The sequence below is a fragment of the Cyprinodon tularosa genome, unplaced genomic scaffold (genome assembly GCF_016077235.1).
Source record: "Cyprinodon tularosa strain WSP-4 unplaced genomic scaffold, ASM1607723v1 ctg71, whole genome shotgun sequence".
Taxonomy (NCBI): Eukaryota; Metazoa; Chordata; class Actinopteri; order Cyprinodontiformes; family Cyprinodontidae; genus Cyprinodon; species Cyprinodon tularosa.
The window spans coordinates 383149-409614 of NW_024039463.1; the positions used below are offsets into that span (position 1 = coordinate 383149).

The window sequence follows — 26466 nt, forward strand, 5'->3', positions numbered from 1 at the left end:
CATACAAGGAAAACTGATAAATATTCACTTTTTTTCTTCTATTCTATTGGAAATAAAAGAGGTTGCACTACTAGCAATGTCTCTGGACTCAAGAAAAAAAAAAAAAAAAAAAAAAAAACAATAACAAACATGTTTGCACGTTTGTTTCACAGCCAAACATTCAATAACAATTTAGGCAGTCACCATTTTTAAATTTCAATTTTTTCGTTTTCTTTCTGAGTGCCGCGTGTCCACACACCACCCGGGCCGCTCAGCCGCCGTCCAGCGGCAGTGGAGGTGACATTGCAGCCAGGAAAGAGGTAGTATGTTTGGCTAACATCGCAGTCACAGAGAGGCTGCTGCCATGGGCCTGCGGCTGACCCGACAGACCAAGTCACCCATTATTGTTCAGCCTGCATGCAGCCAACAGTGAGAGGATGTAACAAAGGTAAGAACTGCTTTATTTTTTTTTTAAACAAACACATTCCGCTATATGAAAGGCTAACCGAACAGGCTTTGCTGCGTTAACTTGGCGGCGGAAGACACTGAAGCTAGGTCTGAATGAGGAGGACACGGTCTGACAGCTTAATGTAGCCCACAGCTGCGATAAATAGCGTCTCTATCTTAGCTGTGGCTCTAAATGCATCGTTTCTCCATCGTGTTAAATTAGTCTGTAACGTCAGCAGCGCGAGCGCGGCTGTGCTAACGGCTCCTTTTATTATATGCAGGTAAGTGAAAGGCACCTCAGCTTAAGCGCGTGCATCACAGTGATTAAAAACCCCAAGTTGTTTGATAAGCTGATGGAGATTTTAGCGTGTTATTATTGATATTCTTATATAAACATTAATCGCTAACTGATGCGCTCGGGATGCTTGAAAGGCCTTTTAAAGCTGGCCGTTGGTTGGGCTGTTGTTGTTTTTTAGCTGTATATAAAACCTTCTGGGAACATTTCTGCATTTCTATTGCAGAATAACATGAACTACACGGCTGACCTGTTTATAAAAATAACCAGACTCACTTCAGCTGTTTTGAACAACATGGTGTGGTCAATTTGTCGTGTTTGTTTTGGTTATTTTTGTTTTTTTTAAATGCTGTTTAATTAATCCAAAAACTGCACACCGGAAACAACGTGAATGTACGTCTAGTGACGTCACATTTTTTTGCTGCATGTGCAATTTTTTGTTTAAAATAAAAAGTAATTGAGCACATTCTTTGAGTTTTTAATACAGATATGATGTTAAAATCAAATTAAAAAGGAAGCAAAACTTTTGATTGGAAGTCTAATATGGCTGTGCTCCTTTTGAGGAGGTCTTATGTTCACAGCTTGCAAGGATTTAACTGAGGGGAGGTTATGTGGTGCATCATGCTGGAATCGGTCTTGGATTAAACAAGATCCTGTGCTTGCCCGGTAAATCATCCAGATAAGGTCGATCTTTAGCTTGGACACCATCCTTCTGTCCCGCTTCGCCATACCCAGACTGTCACAGGCTTTGTGGATCAGTTTATAGACTGTATAAGTCCAAACAGGATTACACTACAGACACAAAACACTCTGACCCTCACCAAGCCAGTGCTGGATGACCTCAGCCCAGTGGTACTCATTATAATACCTCTTTGGTGATCATTTTCAAACACATCAAACAAGTTGCCGTAGTGACTGCATTCCATAAGGATGATCTTCACTTTGCTACAAAAAGACTGCACTGTCACCCTTTCAACTAGAACTTGTTAACATGTCAGAGTTAAAAATGAGCCCAAACAAAATAAGTCACCCCACCGTGGCTGTTCCTACTCCCAGTACCATCACTGCTGCAATCAACTGGAGGAAGTAAGGAAATAAAAATACATAGAGTGCTACAGTTATGTGTAGTAATGAGTAACATTTACTCAAGTGATTTAAAAAAAAAAAAAAAAAAAAACTGTAACGCCAAGAGATGGTTCAATATTATTTTGATTACTTTATACTTTTTGCTTTACTTGGGTAATATTACTTGTAAGTAACTTTTTTCCTGTGTGAGTATAATTCTCTCTTCTCCTGCAGCTGTACTGGCAAATCACATTACAAATGAAACATGGTGTGGCTAAAATTACACAGAAACTGATCAGATGAGGACAAATGCAGTTTAGAATATGAACCTATTAGTCCAAGTTTAAGGTTAAAAGCTGATTGTTATTGTCAGCTGTTTATTTCATTGTTTTCATTAAAAACAATGGCTATGGGGTTGAAATGTATAGAGATGAAGCCTTGTGTTATGGCAGTCAGCTTCAGAATCCCTGTCAGAATTTTGTTAAAAGATCCTCTTCTTTCATGCTCTTTATTAAGGCCAGCTGGTTGTCTTCATTCCTGTTGCATTTTTCTGATTTCATCAAGTCAATGTTAAGGCAACATGGTTTGTTTTTTGTTTCCTTTTGTGTGCCTTTTAATTTTTATGTTTTTCTTTCAGTGTAAATCCACACTTCTTTACCTAGTTCTGTTTTTAATGTTACTGAAAAGCAAGTACACCTTTGGATAGTAGATGTAAGCCTCTGTTTATTCAAGAGATGTGTACAAGGTCTATGTTGTCAGAAATCTATCACAGTTAACCATTACATGTAAACATGTTGGGTATTTAATAGGTATTTGTGCTCCAGATAAGTTGTTGTGCATGCTATTATCTTGTCAGTGCTGTTGAGATCAACCCCGCATTGTGAAGAAATCAGTAGCCTTTAACACTCTTCCTCATTCTATTTATAACTGAGATCTACAAGTTTGCACTTTGTAATAGCAAAGTCCCCAGCTTGTAGGAGCTCCCCTCGACCCATCCGTACCAGTGTAAAGCCCAGTTAGTGTTTGCTGATGTACCTACAGCTCTGTGAAACCACAAAGCATGATGGGCGCTATCAATACACAAATAGGCTCTAGTAATTCAGTTACAGACTCATTACTTCCTGCTCCTCCCTCCAAAGAAAATGTTCAGCCTTAGATTCAGCTTTTGCCTGAAGCCACATAGAAAATCTTTGTTACTCTGTCTTTTTAAAGCTTCATCTTTTATTCCCCAGGTTACAGGCAGTCTCCTGAGGTTGTCTTTTTGCTGTAGATTGGATTGACCTGAACGTCTTAATCTGCAGATGCTGATTGATGTCCGGACTCTGATAATAAGGGAGATGGATGTTTAGCGAGAGCACCTCCTCGTTCTCCTGTAAGACATTTATATTTAATGATTACTTGGTTTTAAAAGTGCAGCATTTTGTGCTTCATATCTCATTCCTCTCTGACCAACAGCCAAGTGTTAGATCTGCTGACATCAACAATGTTTTGGAAGTTTGACTTGCACCCATCCTCTCACCTGGAGGCCTTGCTAGACAAGGAGGATGTCACCCTCACTGAGCTCATGGATGAGGAAGATGTGCTTCAGGAGTGCAAGGCCCAAAACAGGAGGTGCATTTGTTGTTGATGTCTCTGCATTAGCACTTTGAATTTACTTTTAAAGGGATCAGGTTTTGCATTCTGCTGGCTTGACTTTATTATTCTTTAATGGGTTTACAGACTCCTCCAGTTCCTCTGCCAGGACCAGTGCATGCAAGAGCTAGTTGGTTTGATCACGACAGAGCCCCCTACTGGCGCAGAAGAGACCAAGCGCTTCAAGTAAGTTAGGTGGAGCAGTGAACTACATTTAATAATCAGATAATCAGATTATTAAAGCTGGTATGTTCCACATTTACACACTAGGGAAACCAATATGCTAAATGGGCAAGTTCATTTCTTACTGGTGGATTTTTCCTCAAACATTTTTTTCTTTCAGGTATTCAAACATAGCATGTGAGCTGCTGACTTGTGATGTTGGGGTGATCAACGATAAACTTGGTAATGAGGAGCCTCTGCTGGAGAGTCTGTATGCCTTCCTGGAGCAACCATCCCCACTGAACCCTCTGCTGGCCTCCTTCTTCAGCAAGACAATTGGGAATTTAATAGCACGGAAGACTGAGCAGGTAAAACACTCCTACTGCAACAACAGGGCAGGCTTTAATAGCAGAGGGCTACATTTATGTGTTTTTGGGATTGAATTAAGACAGGATTTAAAGGATAATCCCCACATAGAGATTAACCTTTACCTGGAATGGCTTTTAGTTTTTTCTTTTGTTGAAATGGGAGCATTATAATGGGGCAGGCCACAAATTGCTGTTAATGATTTTGTAAAAGTCCTATTGCAGTTAATAAGGTGTTTAAGCTTACATGGTTTACCAAAGATGGAGAGCGGCATTCATATGTATTCATCCTCACTGATTTAGTACCTAGAAGAGCCCCTTTTTGCTGGTGGTCATTTTATTGTGTCTGTAGCAGCTTTACCTGGTTTGTAGAGCAGCTTTATGCCGACTATCAAGTTTGAACATGTTTATACACATACAAGCCTTTTTATCTCTTTATAGCTTTTTATCACTTCAAATCTTCCAGAGCAACTCTTGGCTGCTTCTTTGGGGGCAAGATTTATGGAGCTGTGTCTCTGAAGGTTACATGTTGTGCCATTCTCTTCCAGGTTCACATGACTTGAAGTTATAGTGGACATCCCTGTGAGATGTTCAAAGATTGGATTACAAGGCTTTGTAACCCATTAACCATCTCAAAAACTGTCATTCCTGTTGTGTTCTTTATGCTATTTGTCCACAAATGTTCTGCGAGGCCATCAGAGCACAGCTGGATATATACTTGTGGAAACAAACACACACACAGGGGGTTATTTTGATTGTTTTGTGATTCTTATGGGTGGTTATTTCGATTTCTAGGACTAGATTGGTTAATACGAGTTCTATTAATTGCAAATATTACTTGTGGTATTGGAAAAGGGAACTTGAAGCAAATGCTTAGCACAGTCGGTCACACTTGTCTTGCTCATTTTGTAAAGTTTTTTTCCGAAATTTTATATCAACAGTTTCATTATGGTTTGTTGTTTGAAATCATTGTAGCTAACAGGGTTTAGATTTCTGTGAAACGGTCCTGCTTTAATGCAGCCTGGATTTATGTGTTCAAAGCAACTTTTGCACATCTCTGTCTTATATTATCTATAACATGTTCTCATACATTCATCTTTTTTAACTGTGCTGCACAGGTGATTAGTTTCCTGCGAAAAAAGGAGGGATTCCTTTCATTGGTCCTGAAGCACATAGATACGTCTGCCATGATGGATGTGCTGCTACGCCTCATCAGCTGTGTGGAGCCACCTCCACTTCGACTAGAGACTCTCACTGTACGCAACACATTCCAATCTCTCAAATATTTCTTAATGACAATGTCGTGTGTGTTGTTTATTGTAATATCTGTTCCTGTTAGTGGCTGAATGAACAGAAACTGGCCCAGAGACTCATCGAGCTCATTCACCCTGAGAGAGATGAAGAGGTAGATGAGAAAAGTTCTTTATATGGATAAAGACATTGATAGAAAAAAGTCTTAAAAGGTTAACTTCTTTCCTTACCTCTTTTTTTTTTTTTTTAAGAGACAGACAAATGCTTCTCAGACTTTGTGCGATATCATTCGTCTCAGCAGAGATCAGGCCAGTCAACTGCAAGAGATTGCGCAGCCAGACCCTCTGCTGACAGTTCTGGAATCGTAAGTCACAGACTTTAACCTGGATGCAGGTTCAGTATCGCTAACCTGCTTGTAGAGACAATGATGTGCTTTGGTTACTTTTTTTGTTTTACAGCCAGGAGTGTGTGGAGCAGCTGCTACAGAATATGTTTTCAGGAGAAAAGACGGAAAGCTGCATCGTCAGTGGCATTCAAGTTCTTCTGACTCTGTTGGAAATCCGTCGGCCAGTGTGAGTGAGAGGCTCTGAATAAAACTTGAGCAAAGTAGAAAGATTTTCAAAAAATATTTTCAAATTATAATTTCTTTTCTGACCAATGACAAAGCAGCTGACTGTTTTATTTTGTCATAGCACCCATAAGATTTACTTATAGAGCTATAAACTTTTTTTTTGATGACAGGGTGGATGGTATAATGGACGCTCAGGGGTTTGAAAGAAGTTACACTGTTAACAGCAGTATTTTGTTGGCTATTCAACCACATCTGATACACTTCCACCAGCTGCTCTTGAAGCCACCTAAGGTACAGAAATAATAATTCAGACCCAGTACAATAAACTAAAATAAAAAATATTTTAAATATAAGATCTTTAATTTTCTTCTGTTTATCTGTGTATAATATAGCAAGATCCCATGCTGACTACTCTTGGTGTGCTGGAGGAACCACTGGGGAACACACGTCTGCATGTGGCCAGACTCGTGGCCTCTCTGCTTTACACCAGCTCTGCCGGCCATGCAGTCGTGGCACAGGAGCTCTGCAGGCTTAATACTATGGACCTTCTATTGGTGAGACACATATTTGTTGCATTTTTACAATTTCCCTTTTTCTAGAGATTACCCATGAGATATCAAATGAATTCATTAGTATTTCATAAAATGTTTAATATGATGATCTTTTATAGCTCTGACTGAGATAGACCCCCAGGTATGTTTTACTTGGTTGTAAAGTAAAATGCATCCACTTTGGGGGGGAATGCAAAATAATCAGTAGGTTTGCCCTGTCTGGAATCACACAGAGGTCAGAAGGGGAAGACTTGGATATAGGCGACAAAATCAATAGGACAATATTACCTTACCCATAGTAGTAGTTCAAAAGGACAGAAAACGTATAAATAAAATGGTGATCCTCTTTAAACCTCCAAAAAACAAAACAACGAGGGTCAGAAGGCTACAGGAAAGCCCAGCTTGTCACTCTCTTCTTTTATAAAAAAAAATAAACTTCCACAAACTTCACAGGCTGCTTGATAAAATCAAATGTATAAATACTTCCACAACCTCTGTTACTCAGTTTTCCTTTAATTCCCATTACATTTTGTATACATAAAAATTCTATCTCCCCCCACTTCACAGGTTTTGCTTTACTTCTCTTTTACATTTTTTTCAAACTTTTAATTATCTGACCCAGTCTAATGACGGACATTATTGTTTAAATTTTATGAAGCAGAACAAAAATCTGCACAGATCTGGATCTGCTCACCCTGCATAGAAGGAGCCTCTCTATAAACTCTATAGTCGGGGTACATGGAATATAATGGCAGCAGAGATTAAAAAGTCAGACTCAACCGGTGTGACCTTGGCTTCAAACTGAAGCAATACTGTATGTAGAAACCACATCATTCCAGTCCAGTTATGTAGTCACATGTACATGCATTGTAATTTGATTCTGATTTTAACAGCACAGTTAAAGACAAGTGTTTTTATGATGAATAAAATGTCCTCCTTTTTCAGGACTTGTTCTTTAAGTACACCTGGAACAACTTCCTGCACCTCCAAGTGGAGCTTTGTGTTGCTGCTATCGTCCGGCCATGTGCTCATGAAATGAGACCGCAGCCTGGATTTGGCTCCCAGGATAAATCCAAGCCCTCTCAAGACACACCCCAAGAGCAGGATACAAGCGAGGCCCCAAACTCTGACCCTTTAGTCACCTCTGAAAACTCTGCCCACAACTTAATGGTGACTCATGTAAGCTTATTTTTAGCTTTCAGACATCATTACGTCGACTCAAATGACCTGACCTTTTGATTTGCATTAATTAAATGATTCTTTCTCTTTAAAGTTGTTCCAACACTGCCACCTTGTCCAGAGGATTCTGGAGGCTTGGGAAGAGAATGATAAAATACAGTAAGGACCTCTGGGATCATAAGGTAATGTTTTGTGTCATGAGCATCAGGCCAGATTTTAAAGGTGTTATGTGTTTGTCAGGTCGGAGGGTGGCATGAGAAGAGGGTACATGGGACATTTGACCAGGATTGCCAACACTGTGGTGCACAACCTGGATAAAGGCCCAGTTCACACTCAGATCGGTAACCTCATCTTAGGTACGTTTGAGAGAAAAGCAAGGAGACAATACAGAAAAGTTATGATAGCTGACTCAGAAATGTAAAAATGATTTGCTCTTTTGGTTGCAGAGCTGCCAGGTGACTACAGGGGGCGCTGGGAAACCTTTGTTGAACAGACACTATCAGATACCAATAGGAAAAACACCATAGACCTGGTAATCCCGGACACACTGACCGTTTCTCAATGTTGTGGGTTCTCATATGCTCGTGTACTCATGAAACATCATCCACCTCAGCCCTAATACTCTTTCAATTCACAAGAACACAAGCCCGAGGACGGACAAAGCCCCCGAATGTTGTTCCCACCCTGCCCTCTTTACCGAGCATGTATCGGAGCAGACTCGTCCATTATTGAGATTGACAGCTGTCCCAGCATGCACCGCAGCAGCAGCAGCTTCCAATGGAGCGCTAACAGCGCTCAAAGTATTAAGTTAAAATTTCTCTTTTATGTTGCCGTTGTTCTATAAAAGTACATTTTAAGATCATTTGAGGCGAGAACATGCTTTTAAGTGTCACTATATAGCCCATTTATCATTTACCATTTAGCCCGTCTGCAGCAGCCCTCTCTTGGCATAGCCGTTTGTGAATTTTTTTAATTTGGCAAAATGTTCATTTGATTTGTGTTTATCTGACTGTGTTAATTATTATTCCCCTAATAATGAAAAAAATTGTAATTTATTATCTAGAGACTAATAATAACAGGAAATGAAATGCAGCTCTAGTGAGCCAAGCATGTGGTGACATCCCGAGTACGCTTCTGTTCCAATTGACCCATATTTATGCTGTGTGCTCCCGTGCTCCCCGAGTCCATACTTTCCTGTGTTCTTCTCAAGAACATACTTTGCAAAAACACGAGTCCGTACTTGCGTTCTTGTGAATTGAGAAACAGCCAGTGACTACATGTATGGCATTTCATTTTTATTGAAACACAAATCTAAATGCAGGTGGTAAATTCGGTAATATTGATTTCTTTAGGTTGGAAGTGGAAACCCTCGATCTTCTTCAGAGGATGACATGGAGAGCCCCTTCCCTAAAGAGCTGACAATGCAGCAGGTATGAACAAATAAGCTGGCCAAATATGGTAAGTTTTTTTCATCTGCCATTGTTTTCTAACTGTTGCGCTTATGTGTTTAAGGCTTTTTCGGACTATCAGATCCAGCAGATGACAGCTAACTTTGTTGATCAGTTTGGCTTTAATGATGACGAGTTTACGGACCATGATGACAGCATTGGGTAAATTAACAGACTTTCATTTGTTCGGATTGGATCACCATTTTCTGTGCTGAGTGCGGAATGCTTGTTCTCTTACAGTGCAACATTTGACCGGATTGCAGAGATCAACATCAACATTGATGCTGGCCATGACACTGTGAGTTTATCAATGTGCCTATTTTTAGGGCTGTTTTTCTTCTTCTTTCAAAACGACAACTCATTTTGTATGCGTGAGTTTTTTAAAATCTTGATATAAAAGGATACTAACTAAACCAAGACTATAATTAAAATGATCCTCCTTATACGCAGGCTGACACAGCTGTTTTTGAGGCCTGTTCTAAGGAAAGGATTCAGCCCTTTGATGATGATGAAGAAGACATATGGGAGGAAAATGAAATCAACTATGCAACTCAAACAAAGTCCAGAAACAGGTTGACAAAATCCTCTAATAAGTAAAGTTTTTTGCTTAATATATACATGGTCCTTTGTTAGAAGGGTAAATTCTCTTAATGTTTGTGCCCTTTTTGCCATGTTACAGTTACAAATGTCTATTCTGTAATAGATGAGCAAGTAATGTATAATTGTTGACCGGAATAAGAAAAGTTTCAAAGTTTTTTTTATAAAAGAAAATGCAAAATGCAATCATCAACTTTGATTCTTGGATATCTAAAAAAACATTTCTAGGAGCCATTTAGATTCAGATGTCCCCTAATTAGTAGCTAGGGTTGACAGATCTCCGTAAATCCGGCTGTTCTGGGAAGCCATCAAAAGTCTGTTAGGAAACAGCTGGGAGCAGGCTGCATATGTAGACTAGGAAACAGATGAGGTCGGTTAGAAAGAGATTTCCAAAACCAACAGAGCAATGTTCAACCCACTCTCCAATATTTGTGCTAGCAGTGTTTCCCATTAATGAATGAGACCGCCACAGTCTCATTTGGGCCGCCACGGTCTTATATAGACACACACAGAGAGAAAACAACAACAACAAAAAGATCTGTCAGTTTATCAGACCATTCCACATAGGGCTGGGCGATAATTCAATAACGATATATATTGATCGATAGACGTGTGGCGCAATAAAAAAAAGCGGGTCGATAAAAAAAACGCAGTTTTCCTTCCTTCTCATTGTAGCCTATCATGTAGGTTTATGCGTCGATTTATTTATTTGTTATATTTATTTTGGTCACTTTTCTGGTCACTTTAGTTTATTCTTTGTCAGTATTTAATAACATAACTCAGGTCTTTTAAGTTATTTTTCTTTAAAACAATTCTGTTATGGTTAAAAAAGTTGATTAAATAAATATTTAATTGGAAGTCTTTGTTAATAATTAAATCATTTAGCAATATCATAAAATGTCCAGGCAGAGCTGCACATAAAATATGGTTTCAAATCTTTTCAATAATTATCGATATCGATCAATATGCATTTTTTTTTATCGATAAGCTTTTTTTCTATATCGCCCAGCCCTAATTCCACAGCTGTACTTTCATACCACCCGTAAGCCAGCTCCATAGAGACTCAAATTGTTTATGGCCGTAACCAAGCGACCGGAAGACTGCGCACCACGCTCATAGATGGTCAGTGGCGGTTGTACTCCCCGGGCGAGACCCACTCCAAGAGGCAGTTATATTTTTTTCCAAGCACGCATCCTGCCCTCCTTTATAAAAATGCCACCCGGGCTTCCCGTCACGCAGTGTTGCCAACTCAGCAACTTTGTCGCTAATTTTAGCGACTTTTCAGACCCCTCCAGCGACTCTTTTTCAGAGAAATGACTAGAGACAAATCTAGCGACTTTTCTGGTGTCACTGGCGGCTTTTGGAGACACTTAGGTGAAAGCATGTATCGTTCCTACTCATGTCCTCCAGCAGCAGGTGATGCCATGGGGTGCCTCCCCGTCCCAAACCCGTTCTCCCGCTTCGGGAGTGTAATAGTAAAATATTATTTGGTCTAAAATAAATAACTGAAATGTTTTATCTTAAAATAACGCATTTGATTCACACACCATTGTGTTTTCCTCTCTGAGATAATGATTTGTAGGCTCTTTAGTGAACCACAAGGGAAGAAAGAAAAAGTAAAGAAAAAAAAGTGGCCTCAAAATGCACTTAAAGGGGAGCGCCGTTTTTTTTTTTTGTTTTTTTTTTTTACATTGGGCCCTTGATTTTACGTTATTACATCATGTTCTACTCACCCATATGAGTTTTGTGTCATTTGGAGCTGTTCTGAAGATATTCCGTTCGGTTATATCCAAGTAACGTCTTCCTATGGGCAACAACTTGAAGGCACAAACTAAACAGTTCATAATGTATTCTTTATGGTATGCCAGCATTCATAACATGTAGGCGAATCACTGTCCCCCAGACATCCGCGGTTATAAATTTTATATTTATATTTTAGAATGAATGGTAGCCGGCGCGCGCAGATGACGTCATACACACTCCACTTTGTTTAAAAAAAATATAAATTTCCTTTGCCGCATGTCTCTCCCATGTAAAAATACATTAAATGCATGTTTTTTTTGTTGTTTTTTTATGAGGTTCGGCGGCTCAACTTCCTCCCAAAGCCAAGTAACCAGTCAGACATGTGAGAAAAGGACAGCTTCCAGCACTGAGGTTCCTGACGGACCTGCAGACTGTGATTCTGAGGAGGAAGATAATAAAGATGACTTTGATCCGTTTTCAAGTCAGGGGCAGACAGACGCACCTCCGAGTAAGACAAGGGTGCATGTTTTAACATGTGTATGTTAAGCATTTATTCTAGGATATGTGTCCTAGTTTTACTCAGGATTTGTTTGATGTTCTTGTCCTAAGCTTCTAGCTGGGTTGCAGACTTTGGAGAGGTGAACTCAACAGCTCCTGCGGCCGGAGCAGCATTTTCTCCCTGGGACACTCCGGTCTCCCAGCCAGCTGCGTCAGAGGCAGAGGAGAAAGGGTGGGCCAAGTTCACAGATTTTCAGCCTTTCTGTTGGTGAGTTTGGGCTCCCATGAAATATAGTTTAAGTATTTAAAAAAGGATTTGTTTTTGCTTTTGGGATATCGTAAATCATTTTGTTAAAGTAGTGGTTAGCTGTTTTGGACTTTTAGTTGATAATTAATGTACTGTCAGAAATGCCACAAAAACATGTTGAAATAGGGCAGTTTTTTTAGGAGTTTGTACACTGCTAAAAATCAAAGTGACGTATACAAAAAAAGCACTACAATGGCGTTGTAAGGGAAGCATATTTATTCTTTATTTTAGTAATCATATATATAAGTTAGGTTTTCATATTTCATATGATGTCCTGCAGTTCTGAAACGGGCCCCAGATGCAGCTCTCCTGTGGATTCAGAGCTCAGTGGATCCGACGGCACCAAACAAAACCCAAACCGTAAGTTTATTATTATGTTTGCCCTGAAAAATACCTGGCATGTGCAGCACTTTTTTTTACAACTCTGCATGTGGTAATGAACATACTGGTTCCAACATTACAGCCAACTGTAGATGTAGAAGAGCTAGCAACACAAGCAGCCAGCTTCATCAATGCCCAAATGTTACCCCTAAGAAACTTAATCAACCCTTTACTGATTGTTGCATCCTCAAACAACCTTTTGTAGCTCTACAGTTGGAGACAGGAGCAGCATCCTAGCAACATTATTCTAGAGACCATAATCCTAAATTTAGAACCTCAAAAGAGGTTCACCTGCAAGGATATTGCAGCCTGTAGAATTAACTTAAAAGTCATAGGGAAATCATATTTAAATGTCAAATCATTCTGGCTTAAACATGTATATAAATGTACTCTTTATCAGACCATATTGTCCCAAAATTTAGAAAATTTCTATAAAAAAAAAATGCTGTCTTAAAATATGTTTTTTTTGTTTGTTTTTTTTGTTTTGTTATCTTATTCAGGCCAGTTTCTTATACGTCAGCCTGTACACCTAAGTTCGGCCCATCATATATCAATGGTCATCTGTTAATCACATTTCTTCTGTCATAGCATCTTGATTCATATGCAGCTAATATACGCAACAGTTGAAATAAGAAATAAGAATCATTTACTTTCCCATTAAGTTATGTCCCAGTGTTCACGGGGATGGACGTCCGTGTCTTCAGCAGGCGTAGAGCTAACAGAACTGGCAGCGTTGCGAGGCAAGGGCTCAGACATTTACGGCTGTAAGCCTTCTACACCAAACAAAGCTTCTGCTGCCCTGGCGACCTCTTCGAAACATCTTCATCCCCACTTTCCTCTAAATAAAAACTGTATGACGAAGGAGACTCATCCATGACCTCCGACACATAACTCTCCTCTTTCATGTTTCTGCTGTCCATAGCGTTCCTTGACAGTGTCATTTTTTTAAGTCACCAATTAAGTGCTACTTGGTCCAAATGTAATATCCCATTGGAAACCTACTAGCACTAAGTTGCTAACTGGTTAGAAAGAAAATATATCTTTTAACTTTGGAGAAAGTTAGGGTAGCTGATATTGCTTTATTGTTTATTTGAAGGGCTTTTTTGTTTGAAATTATCTTTGTTGAAGACCTTTTTTAATTTTATTTTACCTTATCTTTCCTTCCAAGCTTGTGTTTGGAGCGCTTGTGTGGCAAGAAAAGCTCCACTTGTGGCATCGGATAGTTCCTCCTCCAACAGCTCAGACAGTGATGAAGAAGAAGGAAAGACAGAGTCCACTTCCAGTGAGACCGTCACAACAGAGACCATTACCACAGGTTCAGGGAAGGAGACTATCCGGCTGACTGTAGATGCCAAAAATGAGAGGGCAGTCTTCACAAGGTACTCATTCTAGTTCACTAAGAAGAAGCAGCTGTCCGTTTGTGTGTCCACCTTGTCTTACTGCCCATCCTTTTAGGGCCCTTCTGTCCTTTTCTAAAACTTATTTCTTCACTATTCTGCCTCTTCATCCTCTATCCTAACCCTATAATCATGCCCCAACCTTGTGTTTCCTCCTTTTCCTGTGTCCCCTTCATTCCAGAATTTTCCGACCTGCGTACAAACGGTATGTCGTACTCTAGGTTGCCTGTGCGACTTGAGGAATGTCGTCCTGATCGATTTTAACTGCTCTTGTTTGCTCGTTTCATTTCACAGGATGTGGAATAATATTTCCATTTTGCCATTATTCTTTCTAATTTCAGTTCAGATGAAGAAACTAACCTACCACTTGCTACTCAGGACTTTTATTATTTGGGGATTTCATTGGGATATGACAGAAGCTTACTGCGATTGGAGATCATATAATTTGATAGTTGTGTTATTATATAGCTCTGCAAACTACTAACAGTCTGTCAGGTAGCATGCTAATCTAATATTTCCTCCATTTTAGTTGATTAACATTCTAACAGACTGGTTCATTAGGAAATGACTAATAGTGCATTGAACAGCATGCTACAGTTCATTAGATGCTACTTTGAATTGAAGAAACAAACCATATTAAGTAATCCCTATAACTTTCATTAATTTCTTTTTCTGTTTGAAACAACAATAAAAATACAAGGAACAAATTTTTTTTCTAACTTAATTTCCTAAAATAATGTAGAAAAGACTGAAAGCAGTTCAGTTTCTTACCTACTAAATTAAAAATGAATAAAAATGTACACTGTGCATATGAAATTATATGAAAAGAGGACCATTACAATAAAACGGTAAAAAAAAAAAATTAGGTGTTGGCTTACATCACATCATATGTCAGTCTAGACATTCTAATGGTAGCCATTATAGTGGCAAGCTGCTAATAAATAAGTAGCCTGATAAATGTAATGTTATCATATTGGCTGTCTTTAATGGTTTATAATCATGGTTTATAATCATTCTAAATAATGAACAAAGCAACAAAACTTAACAACTCTTCATAGGCTTAGGATGATGCTGTGCCTGCACTATAAAAAGGAAAGTAATTTTCTGAATCAAAAGTTAACCTTTCCTGTCTGAGCCAATCAGAGCAGAGCTGTCTGATCAGAGTGAGGAAAGAAAAGGATTTGAAAGGAGCTTCGAGCTGCTCTGTGATCAGGTGCGTCTTAGGCTGCTTGAATGTTGGATGTGTGGCAGGGGCGTCACAAACCGCTGTGAGTTTCATTGTTATACTTTGAAGTCTATACTACAAAGACTGAAAAATAATTTGAGCTTCCACATTGTCTTCTTTATGCCCCATATTCTATGATGAGAGGAAAGAAGACTCTTTACTGAACTTCTTTTTGAAAGGACACTGACATTTGATTAACATAATAATCTAATAACAACTCTTGAATGAACGATAACTTAATTATTCATTTGATTTTATAGGGATTGAAGAGTAGATTGTGCAGCAGATCAGCTGATTTTGTTTTATATTAAATAAAACCGACTTGCAGCTGCTAAGTTATTTTTAATAGCGCTCATACAAATAAGATGCTATGACTCTAGGTGACACTCAGCTGATCTTTGTGAGCCTGTTTGTTTCTGCTGAAATAACTGAGATGTGTTGGTTTCAGCGGTTGTGTCCTCCTAGGACGCAGTCTACCTTGACTGGGTCCTTCGAGGTCTGTGAAAATAAGGAGCCCAGAAGAGTTTGGCTATGGATTCAAACAGGTCCTGCCTTCTTTGTCTTTCACCGCACGTACGATCTGTTGCATTGCAACCATTACAGTTGACACACAAAGCAGGCAAAAAATGGATACCAAACTTCTCGCTACTGTTCAGGATGCTAATAACATTTTCGAGTAGTTTCAGCAGCAGTACCGTCGTCACAAATATATTTACAGTCTCTACACTGCACAGGTGTTGAAATCTGTGCTTAAATGTCAACCAAACCCATTTGCACAGGCATGGAGCAGCTGGCTTGCTTGGACTTGCAATGGAATATGGGATATATATGGCTAGATAGGATACACTGGACAAGTCCTTTAACACGGGCAAAAACAAGGATGTGTCCGTCTGCTGCATAACGAGGTGTCTTCAAATCTGAACAGGCTTCGGCGCCGCGCTATGATGTAATCAGCCGACTAATCTGGCCTTCCCAAGACGCAGCCGCTGTATTCGAACTCAGCAAAAATTTTGTCAGGTTACAACCACAAACTTTGATATATTCCATGTGATAAACCCACACTAAGTAAGAATTTTGACGTAGAACTTACTTTCCATTTGTAGTCCTTTTTATTTACAGACACCCCTAAATAAAATCTGATATACCAACCCCAGAATAATTCTGCTCTGATGTTGTTTATATGTGAGCAAACAGCATTAGAGAAGACCAGGGAACACTTCAGAAAGATGCTGACACAGAGATGGAGCTTTAGTAGAAGGATTTGGATCAAAGCATATTGATGTAAGAACAGTCCAGTTCAGGGGTGGAAAATGTGGGGCTCTTGGACCGAAGGCAGCTCTTCTCTCAGTTTTGTTTTGTGTGGCTCACTCAACAGGATTAATATGTCAAGGTTTTCATTTTAATCAGTTTATGGTGTACTTTATGTTGAAAAATCTTTTACTCTCCTCCGCTTTGCTTCTTTCAAGCAAAGACAGCAGTTTATTCCGCTTTTTTGCAGTTATTTCAACTGAATTACTACTAACATAGATAAATCAGAATGTCTTATCACTTCATGACACGAGTCCTGTTTGCTTATTGAAAGGAAAAAGGAAACAAAATTTATAACCTGAGCTTCTTGTCTGCAGATAATCTACATATCCATTTAAAAAGATTGTGAGGTTAAGACACCATTAAGTTTAAGTGAAGTTGGAGTTTCTAAAGCATAAAAACCTTGAACCAAGAAATGTAGTAACAGAGTTCACTCTTTACTGCACTTTCACATGGATTTCACAAGCATCTTCACCATGAGGCTTGCTTAGATACAATCTGGATCTTTTAATATATATAATATTGTTCATCATTTATAATGAAGTAATTAGAGGTGAACAGCCAGAAATTGTATTCCTAAACAGTGTTACCAAAGTATTATCTAATTTGAATAAAGTAAAAATTACAATGCAGTAAAAATATAATAGAAATATATACCCTAACTTATTGACTCTGGTGGTCAATAAGTCAGGGAAGGTAAAGCTACAAGAAGATATGAAATGCAGCACAGAAAATTTTAATCTGAATGGATTATCTGTTGCAGCTTGGTCCGAAGACGACAACGGGGCTCTGCCCTCTGTGAGGATGCTGACAGGCTTAGGCTGTTTTTTTATGTTAAAAAATCAGTTAAGAAAGGAGATGAACTCATTTGAAAATATAAAAATGTTTATATTTGTGTCTTAAGACATTAAAGTTAGTAAAAATGTGCTCCTGGTGCTGAACTGGTTGGCCACCCTGGTTTAGTCAAGGTGTCAACCCAAACCAAGTTAGGAATTTTTGCAAGATTTAAAAATGTATTTTCTTAATCCATTCTTGTTAAACTTGAGCATCATTTGGGTCTCTGCATGTAAAGCTGGTCTGGCCCCAGCCTGAAAGTCTCCCTATTGGAACTGCTTGGAAAGCTCCTTCTACAAAGTATTGATTCAAGACTGCTAAATACAAATGCACATAACTATTTTAGATATTTACTGAAAAAAAACATTTGTATAAATTTTCTTCCATGAAGCAACTCTGTTCTGCTTTTTTTGTGTCTATTAGTCATATCTCAATAACATGTGGTTTTCAATTATGAAACAAAATTTCAGTAGGTATGAATACTGAAGTTACAAGACAAAGTGAGAAGTAGTGTCTGGTTTCTACGTATCTACAACAGTGCTCCAATCTTTATCTGATTTATTTAACTTATACAGTGATAATTTTGTGGTTAATTTTCAGCGAAGCAGATAAGGTACCCATAGATGGACTCTCAATCAAGGCAAAGGAGAAAGATGGAGAAAAAGAAAATGAGAAGAAACATGGAAACGGTTCCAGCACAGTCGGGGCAGGTCCAACCAACCAGACAGCTGCTGTCCCACAGTGAGTATTTGCCGTTTAAATGCTGTTGTGGTCTGCGGATTGTAGATGGAAAAGGATAAGACTAACTATCTGTATGTAGTACAGTCTTATCTTGATGTGAAGGAATTTTAGTCAGCATGAGGTAATCAGGTAATCTAATTTCTTAACTTAATGTCCTAGACAGAACTTCAGAATAGTAGAAATCAAAGAAGTTGACTTGGTAATAATGAAAAAAGGATCTATTGAAAAGAATCTAGATCTATTTATAGTCCTAATCTCTTTGTTCTAAGCTAAGTGAGCTGCTGGAATAAAGATAGTCTACATGCTTAATGAACTTTCTTTGGAAGCGAGTCTTCCTGTATAAACAGCATCTGGGCTTAGAGTCTGTGGCAGTGGTCCCCAAACTTTTTTGGGTCAAGGTACCCCTACAGATTTTTCCACCCAGCCGTGGTACCCCTAAACTGATAATGATTATTTCACATTATTTGATAATAATTATTTTTCTGTCATTTTTTCAAAGTACCGTATTTTCACGACTATAAGGCGCACTTAAACGTCTTTTTTTCCCCTCAAAATGTGCGGTGCGCCCTATGGTGCGGTGCGCCCTATGTGTGTTGTAACTGCGACTTTTGAGACCACCTCATTGAGGAGATGATGAAAGAGTGGCTGAATGTAAGGAGACCAGGTGTTTTTTTTCCACTCATCACCATTAATCTGTGACTCCATGCGTGCCCATCTCACAGCTGATGTGAAAAACATGGGGAAACAAATTAACCCTGTGCTCGCTGTTCAACCGCTCAACATCGGTGTGAACCGGACCCAGCAGGTGCAGCAGAAGCAGCGAGTTTACATGCAAAGTCAATGGTTGACGCGCGTATAGGTGCAGCAAAAGGTCCTGCAGCGCGTTTTGAGCCGCAGGTGCAGCACGTCGGGATCGTTTAAGCATCTGACGCACCGCCAACGCGCTGCTGCTGCTCGAGATGGAAAAATTGAAGTTTTGCTGCTGGACTCACCACATCAACCAATCAGAGAAGCTGATCTGGGAGCTGATAGCGAGACAGACACAGCGCTCTGATGACATATGATATTAAATGAAAAAGGCTGGATAGATGAGGAGATGATGAAAGCGTGGCTGAGGGAGGTGTAGCCTATGTGAGGAGACCAGGTGTTTTTTTTCCACGCATCACCATCGCTGCGTGCCCATCTCACAGCCGATGTGAAAAGAAATGTGAATCAATGAACGCTGTGCTCGCCGTTATCCCGGGGGTCTGACAAAGGAACTTCAACCGCCCAACATCGGTGTGAAGCGCCTGTTCAAAGTAAGGCTGCGAGCGGCGTGGGAGCGATGGATGGCCGACAGAGACCACAGTTTCAGGATAAGTGGAAGGCAGCGCCGGGCAAGTCACGCCACCGTTTGCGGATGGATTGTAGATGGACTAACGTGTCTGCTGGCTCTGTTGTTCAAGCTTTTGCAAAAGCCGGCATTATTTCTGAGGAGCTGCGCTGCACGGAAAGTGACTCTGACAGCGCAGAAGGGGAAATTGGCATGTCTGATTTAGCGCAGCTGTTTAATTCAGAAACAGAGGATGATGACTTTGATGGGTTTGATTAATACTTTGTAATAAATAGCCTACATGAATAAAGCACAATCATACTCAGTTTTGCTCCCGCTCTATTTTTCTACCTGAAAACTTAATTCAACAGCAGCCTCTGGGCGCGTCTCCTCCTCTTCACCGCGGTGGCTGGCAGGTGTTTTTTCATCTAAATAATCTTAATCTTGCAGCTATATTTGCTGTGATCAGTGGGAATAAAGTAGTTTTAATATGTTTTTAAGTGAGAAAGTCCACCTGAAAACTTAATAATTGCAGTCAGTTCATCCAGATTATCTATTTCTGTCGGAGGCGCTCAGACCCCCACATACCAGCGGTGCACCGACAGCAGAAATCCCTTCAACAGCAGCCTCACCGCGGCTGCTGGCAGGTGTTTTTCATCTAAATAATTTAAACTGCAGGCACCAGGATGCCGGTAATAAAAGCGAACATATTCTGTCGGCAGGTTTCAGGATTTTAAGTTAATTTAGGAGTGACCACAGCGCTGTGTCATCTGCGATGTGTCTGTCTCACGGCCAGCTGCCAGGTTTGATTAATACTTTGTAATAAATACATGAATAAAGCACAGTCATACTCAGTTTTGCCACCGCTGTATTTTTAAATACGCAGTAGAGGTATTTAAAGGTAGTAGAGGACCTGTATATAAAAAACGCGCCCTATAGTCCGGTGCGCCTTATGTGTGTGTTAAATACAGAAATGGGACACATAACTGAGAGTGCGCCTTTTAGTACGGTGCGCCTTATGGTCGTGAAAATACGGTAGTAAAGAAAACATAAAATGAAGCCCCTCGTCTTAGAATATATTTGCTTACATCAAAATTAATGTACAAAATTGTTAAAATGTAAAAAAGTACATTCAATATAAAACTCTCATCAATCTATGAAAAAATCCTGCAGCACCCCTGTAGTGACCCCGTGGTACCCCTAGGTGCCGCGGCACCCACTTTGAAAACCCCTGGTCTGTGGACATGTTAGCTGCTGTCCGCTCTGTTTTAACCAGATTCTGTCATGTTGTGAAACCAGACAAGCGTCTGTCTGCTCTAACCTCTTTGAGCTCAGTGATTCAGAAGCAGCAGTGAAGCATATTTCCAGAATCTGTAGTTGTTTTTCTCAATGGATGGATGATTGCCAGTTATTTAATCACTTCAGTCTGGCCACATTTCTTACTTGCATTTTGTCCAAAGGTAAAAGGTGAACTTGGGATGTTATCATTATGCAAGGTATATTTTAAAAATGTTTCATTTGGAAATCTTATTAACATCGATGTTTTAAAGGGTATGATGTAAATTTATGATTTAAATGTATTTAAGTTTCCATGGAAACGATCTACTCTTCTGAACTAAATAAAACTGAATAACTGTTATTATTTCTATGCAGCACATCATTTGTGTTTACAAAATAACATTATTCCAAAACTTTCCAGAAAACATTTATTTGTAGTATTATTATTTTTATTATTATTATTTTTTTATTTTAGCTTATTTTTTCGTATTGAATTTGTGAAATTAACTTTAAACCCTTTGGTGTCTATTTGGTGACAGATTTCTGCCATTATCCCCCTTAGACGATTGTCCCTGCCTCTGAAACAGACATTAACTCGTTGATTCATCCCAGCTGAGGTTAGGGTTAGGTGAGCTCTTTGATAAAATATTAAAAAGAGCACACTATTGATTCTTTTTTTGTAAAAAAAAAAAAAAAAAAAAATGCTTATAGAGCAGATTCCTAATTATTGTGTAAAGCAGTTTAATGTCCATTGTTGCTGTAGTCATTGACTTCCCTCGCCTGTTGGTGTCTTTTTAAAGACTGATGGTGATGATGTTGTCATCAGAAGCTTGGCTTCTCAGTGTCCATTCAGATTAAGGACCTCAGTCGCTAAATCCCAGATCATTGGTGGGTGTGTATTTAGGCCTCCTGCTTGTATCCCAGTGTTGGATGCTTAGCTTGCTTCTCTGACTTATTTAAAATACATTTTTTAAAAACAGAATTTAGCTTCAATTTTCAATAAAAGAAAATCCTCCATAGATAAAGATCATTGCCGTGTTTATTATTATTTTTTTTTTAATTTGATGCTAATTTCCATTTTATTTAAATATTTTCGTTTTTAATCATTTAGATCCCCTTTACTCCATTTGGTTGATAACAAGTGGTATCAGTAAATCATTAAAACAGACTTAAATTCCTGTTGGTTTGTTTTTCTTCTTTTGTGTTACAGAGAGATGCAGTCTCCTGCTAACGGACCTGCCTAACATGGCGGCTAAGTCCATCTTTCCACCTTTTTGTTCAACTTGCAGCCATACCCCCCCCCCCCCCCCCCTTCTTTGCTTCCAGTTAGCAGCACCCCAATGCCCGTTTGTTGTGTCTGAAGACATGTAAGTGAATAAAGATCCTCTGTTCTGGGGTCGAGCAGCTTTAATGCTGGAAAGCAGGTATCCACACGAATAGAAATCAACGTCTCTTCCGCGCCTCCATGACATGATTACAACTGAGGTGCGCCAAGGCGAAAATGGTTTTGTAGAGCATTTCATTGTGCCAGACAGCCCAATTTAACTTGTTTTAATTTCAGGATCTCAGATTAATTGGGTCTGTCTATTTTTTTTTTTAATCTAGCACAGGATGTGACTGTTTACACTTTAGTAATGAGAGCTGCATTGTAATATTCAGCCAGGATGCTTGGCTAGTTGCCATTTTCATCACCACTGACGTTAGCCAACCATGCGCAGACATTTTATTCTAAGAAATGTAAGCGATAATAATTTGTTTTTGCTGCTTTAATTATTCTCAGTCTGTTTTCATTTGCTGTAATCACTGGGAAAGAAATGTTTGCACTTAGACTATTTGATTTTGAGAGAACCGTGTTTCACTTCTGAAAGTTAATATGTAGAAATGTGTGTCTGTGTGTGTGGCTGTGCGTGTGCGCGCTTCACATACATGTGTTTGTAGACATGTGTTTCTGTGTGTCGAGCTCTGTCTGCGTTGCAGAGTGTTATTCTCAGGTTTAAGGAGAGGTATGAAGATACAAAGAAAGCACACCTGTGTGACACACACTTACACACAGTTCCATACACACATGTATAAAACCACCATATCCACAAACACATGCACAAAAAAAATATTAAATGGAAAGCAAAACAGGAAAAGAACACATGGTGATGATGTGCACATACCCGTTCATACCGCCCCTCAGAGGTGTTTCCGTGTAATATTGTGAATTTTTGAACCTGTATTAGGTTGTGGCTATTCTTGGTAATATGTAAACGTAACATCAATGTAAACATTATATATAAACATTATTATATCTATTTTTGGAATAAATCCGATTTGTTGAAATGAGCTCGTTTTGCAGGATGCGGTGTGCGCGAGTGTATTTATGTATGCGTGTTCTGTTGAAAGGCAATAATAGCGTCTGTTTATTCCATTAACGGGCCAGCATCAGTTCCTGTTTCTTTGCTACTTGCTTCCTATATGGAAGTATAGGACGGAGCATGATGTGAATGCATGTCAGTAGACTGGAGGATGTCTTCCGCAAATAAGAGTCTCTTATATAAGATGATTCTGGTTCACTGCAACTCAAGCTGTTTTACCTTAAAAGATGAATTCTGATTGCAAGCAGGGAGTTATACAGTACTGCCTGACCAACTGTCAGACTCTGTTTAGCCATTTTATACCAAATTTGTTTTGAAATATTGCCTTCTGTGGCTAGACAGTTGCTACCTATAGGGAAAGGTTTCATTCCAGCTTAATTTATTGAGGATTGAAATATTTTTTCTGTATTATATTCATGGTTTAAGGTGAAAGAAGGATGAATATGATATCCTTTCTAATTTTGTTTTATTTTGCTTCACGGTTTTGTCACCTTCTACCTTATTTAACAATAAATTTGAATATAAAGTGTTCAAAAATTTTACAGTTAAATGGAACTATTGGGCATTTTTGGAATACTTATCTTCATATTTCTTCTAAAAAAAATGGCAAAAACAGAAAATGTGTTGAACTTTTTTGGTATAATACATAATCTGTTTGCAGGGATGGAAAAAATGTTTGCCAAGTAAAATGGGGATTGGAAATTAACCAAAATGAAACATAAAGATATCCTGCAAAACTGATAAAGAATGCCATCAATTTCCCAACCTAAATGTTTTATTGCAGATAGAATATTTAGGTTGGGTCTTCTGAGATGAGCTAGAGCTAAATGTTAGAGTTAAATGATGCTCCCAAGGCTTAAACTTTTCTGCAGTTTCTGTGGACATAATCTAACAGAAATCAGATATTCATGGATACAAATGTCCAAAGGCTCCATGTTTGGTTCTTTTGCACAGATTTACTGCACAGATTTTATTTTGGAAGGAAAAAGGTCCAGTTTTTTTCAGATATAATGCAGAGTCCAGTTAGTCAGACAGATTTATGATTTATTGCACTATGGAGGACATAAAATATCAGCATTTTCCTCAAGGCTGCTCTGGGAGGTCAGGGCATTCTTTGTGTACTTCAGTAGTTAATCCTAACCAGTATGGATCATAACAAGAACTAAAAAACTTTGGATGCGAGTTGTTTTAAACCAGAATAATCTGTTAGACTGGCCATCTTCAGTTTCCTCTAATTTTTACTCTTTCTCAGGGCAAGGGTTGACTTAAATTACATAAATGTCTCCTGAGTGATGCACAGATTGTTGTATTTATTAAAAGAAAGAATTTAGAAAAAAGGATTGTGTCCTATTTTTTATTTTTTTTTTGTGCCACCTCGTCGCTCTCTACTCAAAGAGGCAGGGAAAGTTGGACTAGAAAAAGTTAATCATGTAGATACTGTAGTTTTTCTTCAGTGCTTTCTGCCAAAGTGTGTCTTCCCTCCAGTGTTACAGCTGGGCCTCATATCTGTGAAGTTGCCTGCTTTTTTGCAATGGTCTTTAACATCTAGATGTATGAAACGCAGCATCTTTTTGATTCTCCCCTTCTGTTTTAGGTTTTTAACGCCTTTATCCTATCTAAGAGCAGTAAAAGAAGACAGACTGGGTCAGAAAGATGGGAAGAAATGGCTTTGATTACACTTTTGGCTTTTATCTGTCCAGGATGTTTGAGTTTGAAGTTTGAAGTCAGGGTTAAATAGAAATAAAAGTGTACAGGGTCAGAATATTTTGATTCTTTAATCAGACTTCTACACCACCCAAAGTGTTTGTGTCTCTGTTAGAGTATAACGGGTATGTTGCAGTGTTCTGCATAAAGGCATGTGGTGACGATATGGTTAACTTTTAAGTGCCATTAGGTTTGCTCATCAGGGTTTTGTTTCTTTAAACCATCTAATGTCCAGTATTAACTGTGCCTTGCAAAGTTTTCATACACATTGATCTTTTTCACTTACCTTGATGCATTTCATTGGTATTTTGTGAAAGATCAACACAACGTGTTAAATTCTTCTAAAGCAGGACGAATATTGTACATTTACTATTTTTAGTTCATGACAAAACAAATCTGAAATGTTAATTTATATTTGCCCCATCCTAAGGTTGCTGCATCGCAGAAACTCCCTCCTGCTGCCATTACAGAAGCAGCCGCTCTTTTAGAGTGGGCCTCTTGCTTTTCCACATCTACATTGAATTTCTTCCATTTGTTGCTTAGTCAATTTTCAAGTTCAGCCAAAGATTATCCATTGGATTATGGATTCTAGAGTTCTTATTCAACTAGAGGCTGAACAACCCCCTTAAATCTAGAAACTTCTGCTCTCACAAAAAGCTGTTTTTGCAGTTAGATCCATTCATCTTATTTACTCTCATCAGCTTCCCTCTCCCCACTGATTACAAGCATCACCACAGCATGACACTGCCACCACCATAGTTTAAGATGGTGAGGTATTTCAGTGTTAGCTTTCTGTCGCACTTTCAGTTTGGCCTGAGCAGAGCATTTCCTGTATGGCCTTTTTTTTTGTTTTAGTGGTGGCTTTCTTTAGGCCACTGTGTATTGCATAAAGAGTTTTCATGTCAACAAACGTCTCGTTGTTTGCACTTTGGAAAAGATGGTGAAGGCAGCAAAATAAAAAAAATGTGCGACGGTCTGTAGACTGTTTTGCTTCGCATATTTTATACCATGCAATATTTTCCCCGCCTTTCACCATTTTGAAACACTTTGTGTTGATCGATTGCAGGTAAACAAAATAAACCACCTGGAGATTTGTGGACCTAACATCATAAAAGTTCAAGCTATGTGAACACTTTTGCAAGGCATTAAAGTTTTTTTGCACTCGAGCTTATTTTTGCAGCGCGTTTGTGTGTAAATGTATGCGTGTGTGGAGGGAGGTGTTTAAGTGAACTGATGCTGGTGGGATTTTTTTTTTCCTTTGAGAGTAATGTGTATGTTACCTGTCGTCTCTTTAGCCTGTACATTCAGATATGAACCTAATAAACATGTCAAAAAAAAAAGGAAGAAACCTGAGTGTCTGTTTGTCCCACACTAACCACTCTGGGCCTGAGACTCATTCACAGAGCAAACAAAGCAGGTAGATGGAGAACAGGACTCCTCATATTCTTGTTTACCTGTGGGGCAGGTGGATTGGGTTGCCTTTCATCCACATTTGTGTTACACCCTCACATCACCTTCAGAAAGAAGCTGCCTCTCATTTTTCTACGCTATGCTTTAGATCAGGAGTTCAAGACTCCTTTTCTGTGCTCCTGCACATCTCCTATTTGCTATTTTCATCTTGTAATCTTATCTAGATATCACCCGTGGGTGTGCGTCTCCATTCCACTGCTTATATGTGTGTCATGGCATTCCTACATAACTAGCAAACACACTGAACACACCTTCAGCTGCTCACAGCTTCTTTTTTATCTCTACTTCAGCAGTTTTCCAAAGTTTGCAAACTTTTGCACCTTTAGTCTGTCATCTGTACCTTCCTCCTCTTTCTGCACAGTGAAG

The 26466-nt window shown here is 39.0% G+C and overlaps 1 protein-coding gene across 4 annotated transcripts; it reads left to right on the forward strand.

Annotated features, from left to right (window-relative positions):
- Positions 1–213: 213 nt before the first annotated feature.
- Positions 214–25970, forward strand: ppp6r2b (protein phosphatase 6, regulatory subunit 2b). Of its 4 annotated transcripts, none has more exons than XM_038268893.1 (26): positions 214–427; positions 3019–3158; positions 3242–3397; positions 3506–3604; positions 3762–3948; positions 5064–5201; positions 5285–5350; positions 5448–5560; positions 5655–5768; positions 5938–6058; positions 6160–6321; positions 7264–7497; positions 7592–7656; positions 7738–7853; positions 7944–8029; positions 8850–8927; positions 9010–9107; positions 9186–9243; positions 9396–9517; positions 11621–11793; positions 11895–12015; positions 12371–12450; positions 13640–13850; positions 14050–14073; positions 17836–17976; positions 21777–25970. In XM_038268893.1, the coding sequence occupies exons 3-26, from the start codon at positions 3270–3272 to the stop codon at positions 21808–21810; spliced, it is 2769 nt and encodes a 922-aa protein (XP_038124821.1). In that variant the 5' UTR covers positions 214–427; positions 3019–3158; positions 3242–3269; the 3' UTR covers positions 21811–25970. The 4 variants fall into 4 exon arrangements, with proteins under 4 accessions (XP_038124821.1, XP_038124818.1, XP_038124819.1 ...); XM_038268890.1 differs by having other exon boundaries at positions 215–427; positions 11895–12051; XM_038268891.1 differs by having other exon boundaries at positions 215–427; positions 3088–3158; positions 11895–12051.
- Positions 25971–26466: the final 496 nt, after the last annotated feature.